General features: G+C 40.5%; 1 protein-coding gene across 1 annotated transcript; it reads left to right on the forward strand.

Annotated features, from left to right (window-relative positions):
- Positions 1-919: 919 nt before the first annotated feature.
- LOC306850136 (general transcription factor II-I repeat domain-containing protein 2-like) lies at positions 920-2,734 on the forward strand (the record flags this gene model as incomplete). Its single annotated transcript, XM_079385592.1, has 1 exon — positions 920-2,734. The coding sequence occupies one exon, from the start codon at positions 920-922 to the stop codon at positions 2,732-2,734; it is 1,815 nt and encodes a 604-aa protein (XP_079241718.1).
- Between the last annotated feature and the right edge of the window lie 4,625 nt (positions 2,735-7,359).

The raw sequence follows: 7,359 nt of genomic DNA on the forward strand, positions 1-7,359 counted from the left end.
AGTCTTAAATTGTAAAGTGCATACTATTTTAATGCTTTATAAGTAGCAAAATGAAAATGAAAATGTATAACCAAATTGATTTGATATGTGTAACGTGTCCAAGCACAAACAGTAGCAAAATTATAATTTAAATGTTATTTGTCCTAAATGCATTTAGACTAACAGTTAGGACACGTACGATTGCATTTTCATCATGACGCCATGGGATATTTGTAGCAAAATTCAATGCGGCTTTGAAAATGCATTCCGAGCTGACCACGCCCACCCTACGTCACTCATTGCGTCAAGGCGGGGATTGGCGGAAGCGTGTTACGTTTAGATCGTTTGAAACATGGCGGCCGGAGATCTGATAAGATCGTTGTATAAATCGTTGAATGCATTGGCAGATTAAGTGGAGCGTGAACACAGAAATAATGTTTCAGAAGAGTTTAACGCGTATGTAGGTGACAGGACAAGATCAATATTGGAGCATCTTGCAGAATTGTCGCAAACGAATGGAACTGAAAATGTTAGTGCATGCTCCTCAAATCGCTACGTGTTTAATGGAATATTTCGAAAAGGTAATGAAGTATCAATGTTCAGCATTAACTGCAACAGTGCCAAAACAATACATAGTTTGTGTAATAATATGATAAATCTTTTGATTGATTACAGCACATATGTCAGAGTCAAGGCCCGCGGGCCACATCCGGCCCGCGAGAAGGTTTTTTACGGCCCCTGGGATGATCTTGATTTATTATTAGAACCGGCCCGCAGACCGCAGCAAGCCGGCAGCCCGCAGATCTTTTACACGCACCAATACTACATTTCCCACAATGCAACGGTGACGCACCGAGCAGTAGGCTGCTTCATTTCAATATTTATTGGCACAGCAGTCGTCAGCATCACAGTAAAATTAACTTTCAGATACCCATCAAAAATGGCAAAACGGAAGGTGGACACTGAGAACCGGGGGTTTCAAACAAGGTGGGAGTCGGAGTATATGTTCACGGAGGTAGCTGGAAAACCTGTGTGTCTTCTGTGTGGAGAAAGTGTGGCGGTACTGAAAGAGTATAATCTGAGACGACATTATGAAACGAAACACGCGGACAAAAACAAGAATATGGACATGGAACAAAGGCTACAAAAGGCAGAGGAATTAAAACGAGGCCTCAAATCTCGACAGGCTCTGTTCAAAAAAGCCAAATCACAAGGCCAGGCTGCTGTCAAGGCCAGTTTTATTTTGGCAGAAGAGATCGCTAAATCAGCCCGGCCATTTACGGAGGGGGATTTCATCAAAAACTGCATGATTAAAGTTTGTGACGAAGTTTGCCCAGAAAAAAGGCAACTCTTTTTAAATGTGAGTCTGAGCAGAAACACCATTGCCGAGAGAGTAGACCAGTTGTCTATCAATCTAAAAGAGCAGCTTGTGAAAAAGGGAAAAGATTTCATTGCATATTCCTTGGCTGTGGATGAGAGCACCGACATTTCTGACATTGCCCAGTTGTCAATTTTCATCCGCGGAGTGGACTCCAGCCTAAGCGTGACAGAGGAGTTTTTGGCTTTACGTCCTATGCATGGCACAACTACGGGGCATGATTTGTATGAAGAGGTGTCAAGATGTGTAAATGAGATGGAGCTGCCTTGGGAAAAACTCGTGGGTTTGACAACCGACGGAGCACCTGCGATGTGTGGACACAGGAGCGGACTGGTGGCGAAGATACGGGAAAAGATGCAAGAGGAAAACGCGACAGGTGAGCTGACATTTTATCATTGTATCATACACCAGGAAGCGTTGTGCGGTAAAGCCTTGAAAATGGAGCATGTAATGAGCATCATCACGCGCACAGTTAACTTTATCAGAGCCAAAGGTTTGAATCACCGCCAGTTCAAGGCATTTCTGACGGAGTTAGAAACGGAGCATGGTGATTTGCCTTATCACACAGAGGTGCGATGGCTAAGCCAGGGAAAGGTGCTTCAAAGATGTTTCGAGCTTCGTGAGGAGATTTGTCTGTTCTTGGACAGCAAAGGGAAAGACACAACACAACTCCGAGACGAAATGTTTCTGTGTGAAATGGCTTTTCTGTGTGACATTACGAGTCATCTGAATGCAATGAACTTGCAGCTGCAGGGTCGGGATCATGTCATCTCTGATATGTACAGTACAGTGAAGGCATTTAAAACCAAACTGACTCTGTGGGAGACGCAGATGCGGAAAGAAAATTTGAGCCACTTTCCCAGCTGCCAGACCATGAAAGAGAAGCACTCTACCAGTGCGTTCCCGAGCGCACAGTTGGCTGATAAAATAGGTATGCTTGCCGCTGACTTTCGACGCCGATTTGCTGACTTTGAAGCACAAAAAAGCAGGTTGGAACTGCTCGGTAACCCATTTGCTGTTGACGTGGAAAGCTCACCACCAAACCTCCAAATGGAGTTGATTGACCTCCAATGCAATGATGCACTGAGGGCAAAATATGCGGCAGTGGGTGCTGCGGAGTTCGCCCGTTTCCTCCCCGACACAATGCCCCAGCTGCGCATCCAGGCTGCTCAAACGTTGTCTATGTTTGGCAGCACATACCTGTGTGAACAACTGTTTTCTTTGATGAACCTGAACAAAACATCACACAGAAGTCGACTTACTGCTGAACACCTCCACTCAATTCTGAGGATTTCCTCAGCTCAGAGCCTTACCCCGAACATTGATGAACTTGTGGAAAAGATGGGACACCACCAAGTATCAACCTCAAACAAGTGAACATTACTGTGCAATCACATATTTAGAGTTTTTACTCAGTTCAAGTTTAAAAGTTAAAGTTTAATATTTGTTTTCACTGCATGTTACTTCTCCTTAAACAAAGTGTTGTTTTTGATTAATAGATTTTTGCACTTTATTTTATTGTATTTCAATCCAATTATATTTTAAAAATATTTCAGTTGAGTGGATGATAGAAAATTGCTATTATTGTTTTTTTCTTTGAAGTAAATTTAGCCCACTTTTGCTAAAATAGAAAATATAGGCTACTGATGGTGCCTTGAATACCGGTTTCTTTCATTTAATGTTCATGTTATGGGGATTTTTATATAAAGGAAATTTGTCTTTTGTGTCTGTTGAAAATTAAAGATTACTGACAGAGCCATAAGAAAATATTGCTTTATTTATCTGATCATATTGGAATATATTTGTTAGGTTTTCAGTAGGTTCAATTAGGTTCACTAGACTATATGCGTCATTTAAAAATTTTTCAATGAACATTCGAACAGTCCGGCCCTCGGCTTGTAGCTAAATTTTTTATTTGGCCCTCCGTCCATTTGACTTTGACACCCCTGGATTACAGGAATCAGCCAAACAAACCATAAGTGAATAACTCATGCTAACCTAGGCTAAAATAGTTTTTATTTTTGACACGTTGTTTAGCTTTTATACATTTAATTTGTGGTGGCTTTAATTAATGTATTTATTTATTTGAATAGATTAGTTGTCATTGGTGATTCAGTCATTGTGTGCAGTGTGTAGCTACAACAATGCCTGAAACATACCTCTACAAATGTATCTGTGGCCTAATAAAATGTATATAATCTAGTAATCTGGTGTGAGTATCTATATAGTATAGTATATGTAATACTGTATATTGTAGGGGGCAGTTGTGGCCTAATGGATAGAGAGTTGGACTTGTAACCCGAAGGTCGTGGGTTCGAGTCTCAGGTCCGGCAACCACGACTGAGGTGAGACCCTTGAGCAAGGCATTGATGGCTGCCCACTGCTCCAGGTGTACCTGGATGGGTTAAATGCAGAGAACGTCCCTTTTCCCCTTCCCCTTGTGGGGAAGTCGTGGCCTAATGGTTAGAGAGTTGGACTCGTAATCGAAAGGTTGTGGGTTCGAGTCCCCGGCCGGCAGGGATTGTAGGTGGGGGTGCTCTCTCCACCCTCAATACCACGACTTGAGCAAGGCACCGAACCCCCAACTGCTCCCCGGGCGCTGCAGCATAAATGCTGCCCACTGCTCCGGGTGTGTGTTCACGGTGTGTGTGTGTGTGTGTGTGCATTTGTTCACTACTCACTGCTGTGTGTGTGCACTTGGATGGGTTAAACGCAGAGCACCAATTTTGAGTATGGGTCACCATACTTGACAATACGTCACGACTTTACTTTACTATGAAACCAAATGTGGGTCAATTTGCATTTTTTTTACACTGGTCATTAGGCTATAATCCCAGAGATATGGGGAACCTAATGTGGCTCCATGTGCAAATGGTAGAATTTTTTAATTTTCACTTGTCAAAAAATGAAATCTTCTATGTTTGTTCACCTCTCCCTAGATTTAACTCTATTTCTTCATGGAAACATACAGCTTTGTAAACTATGCATATTGTTAGCGCTTAATAAAAAATGCCATCTCAGTCCTTTTGTTTAAAAAAAAAAAAAAAATGCTGTCACCATTGGCATGTAGGATATCTTTAAAGGTATAGTTGACCCAAAAATTAAAATTTTGTCATTAATTACTCACCCTTTTTGGAGAATATCACGACACGTGTGTGCTTTTCCTGCATGTAAACAATGCATGCGTGTGGTGCTGCTGACGTAGAACATGCATCCGCTGCACCGTTTCTACATCCCAATTCGCCTACTTGTACTATGCCCTAAAATTATGTACTCTTTTTGTGAAGAAAAAGTACATACTTTTGAGTATGTAGCAGAATGGTAGGCAAGTTTTGGGACATACTACTTTGTCATTATTACATCTTTAACAGACACTCTGTTGCTTAGTTATGTGCATTCTGTCACTGTTTAAACTGCCTTGTCAATCATCTTGTCACAGTTAACATCATCCACATTTCGCTTAATTTGATTTCCTAGTGTATATGAGAGAAATGAAGAGGCACATCGCGGGTCATTCATGTCGAGAACTCTGCTCATGTGATTGCATAATGATGCATTTAAAAGTTAATGACCAAACGTAACTTTATAAAAGCTTGCAGCAGATAACATTATATATTTTTCATCAGGTTAGACATTGATTATTCATCACTCAAACCCATTTCTCTACCTGTCCGTTGGTCTCGCATATCTGCAATGTTTATAGTTTTAAAAGCTTTTTATGCGTTTTTGTAGTTCTAATGGAGTCCTCGTCCAATGTGCAATGTGTTGTGTAAGTCTAGAAATAGTACAATGGAAAGCTATTAACAATGAAACATAAGTGCTCAATAAAGTAAATGAAAGTAAGGGATCAATGCACTGTTAAAGGATTAGTTCACTTTTAAAAAAACCTTTGCTGATAATTTACTCACCCCCATGTCATCCAAGATGTCCATGTCTTTCTTTCTTCAGTCGAAAAGAAATGAAGGTTTTTGATGAAAACATTTCTCCATATAATGGACTTCAATGGGACCCGAACAGTTCAAGGTCCAAATGACAGTTTCAGTGCAGCTTCAAAGGGCTTTAAACGATACCAGACGATGAATAAGGGTCTTATCTAGCGAAACGATCGGTCATTTAAAAAATAAATAAAAAAGTTTCAGTTTTATAAGCACAAATGCTCGCCTTGCTCTGTTCTGTGATGCGTGTTCGTGACGTCACGTAATACGCAATTACGTTGAAAAGGTCACGCTTGACTTAGGCGGAAGTACCGAGTCAGTGTTTACAAATGTGCGGAAGGAGGACCATATACACATATTCAAATGTCTTTGTGTCAGTTTATCGTTTAAAATGCCCATTTCGTGTGTGTATCCTGGGTGTTTTAATATTAAAAAGCCTAAAAGAAAATTTTAGACAGGACAGGAATTTTGCTCTGCTCTGTTCTCCTTGCACTGTTCTGTGATGCGCGTTCGTGACGTCACCTAAACGCAATTACGTTGAAGTGTTTGAAGTTGAAAGTTGAACGTGCAAACAAAGTCAAACGCCGTTCACAAAATGAACAGTTGTAATATAATCAGTGTTGATATCCAAGTGCAGCGCGATTAATTCTTTTTTTTTTTTTTTTTTTTTTCTCTGGAGGTTTGAGCTGAGGTTGAAGCTGGAGGAGCTGAACACACAGCGCTAGCTGAAGCTTGGGCTCTGATCTCCTTTTTTTTTTTAATATATATACATTTATTTATGACTTCCCAATGTGATCACACCTCAATCCAGTAGATGGCGGTAATGCACAAAGATTGCAAGCTGCCAATAAAATTCACTGAAGAAGAAGTGCAGCGCGAGCAAGCACAGTTTCAATCGCTCGGGATTGTGTATAGGAAATCTATGAAAAGTCAAAAATTCCTGTCCTGTCTAAAATTTTCTTTTAGGCTTTTTAATATTAAAACACCCAGGATACACACACGAAATGGGCATTTTAAACGATAAACTGACACAAAGACATTTGAATATGTGTATATGGTCCTCCTTCCGCACATTTGTAAACACTGACTCGGTACTTCCGCCTAAGTCAAGCGTGACCTTTTCCACGTCATTGCGTATTACGTGACGTCACGAACACGCATCACAGAACAGAGCAAGGCGAGCATTTGTGCTTATAAAACTTCAACTTTTTTATTTATTTTTGAAATGACGGATCGTTTCGCTAGATAACACCCTTATTCATCGTCTGGTATCGTTTAAAGCCCTTTGAAGCGTCACTGAAACTGTCATTTGGACCAGAACGTTGGAATGTGTCACAATGACCCGTACGCCTAACTCAGCATTTTGTTTTTCTTTCGCTTTGTTAATCTGTCAATGATTTACGTCAAATATATTTAGTGTATAGACATAGTGTATATTCCTTTTTATGTAAGCCTATAGTTTTATTGTGTTTTCTCCGTTCACAGAAGCGCTGCAGGTGCGTAAGATCTGTTGAATCCATCTTACACTGTTGTCAGATAAACTCTAACGCCGGTGTTCTGACGATTTGTGCTACCCTATCAGATTTTGCTACCTCCCATTAAAACAAATAGTAGCAGAATTCATTGCCATTGCGACTAGAGTTCACAGCTGAGCGCGGGCAGGCATTTCTCTCGCTGGATGCGTCAGCGTCACATTTGCATAGTCTGTACTACTTGAATTCCTGATTGGCTGACAGCAAATTTCAAATATTAAATAGAACGATAAAATAACGTTATTAACCGGTTAATGGCCATTTCAAATTTTCGATTCTGTTCGGAACTATAAAATTTGATTTTGCTTCTGTTTCCGGTTCTGTTCCAATCAAAATTTTGTTTTCGATCCTTGAACCGGGTCAGAGCCCTGGTCTAGACAGGAACACAGAAATGAACAATAAAAGCAATTGAAAATGTAGTCACAAGTATGGATTTAAAAACATTCTGGTGTTTGGTGATGAGTTTTCGGCTCAAGTTTTCAGTCTGCATTTAAAGTCACACCAGAGGTGTTCGCTGAGATTAGGACTTTGCTTT

This window comes from Barbus barbus (assembly GCF_936440315.1).
Source record: "Barbus barbus genome assembly, chromosome: 3".
Classification (NCBI taxonomy): Eukaryota; Metazoa; Chordata; class Actinopteri; order Cypriniformes; family Cyprinidae; genus Barbus; species Barbus barbus.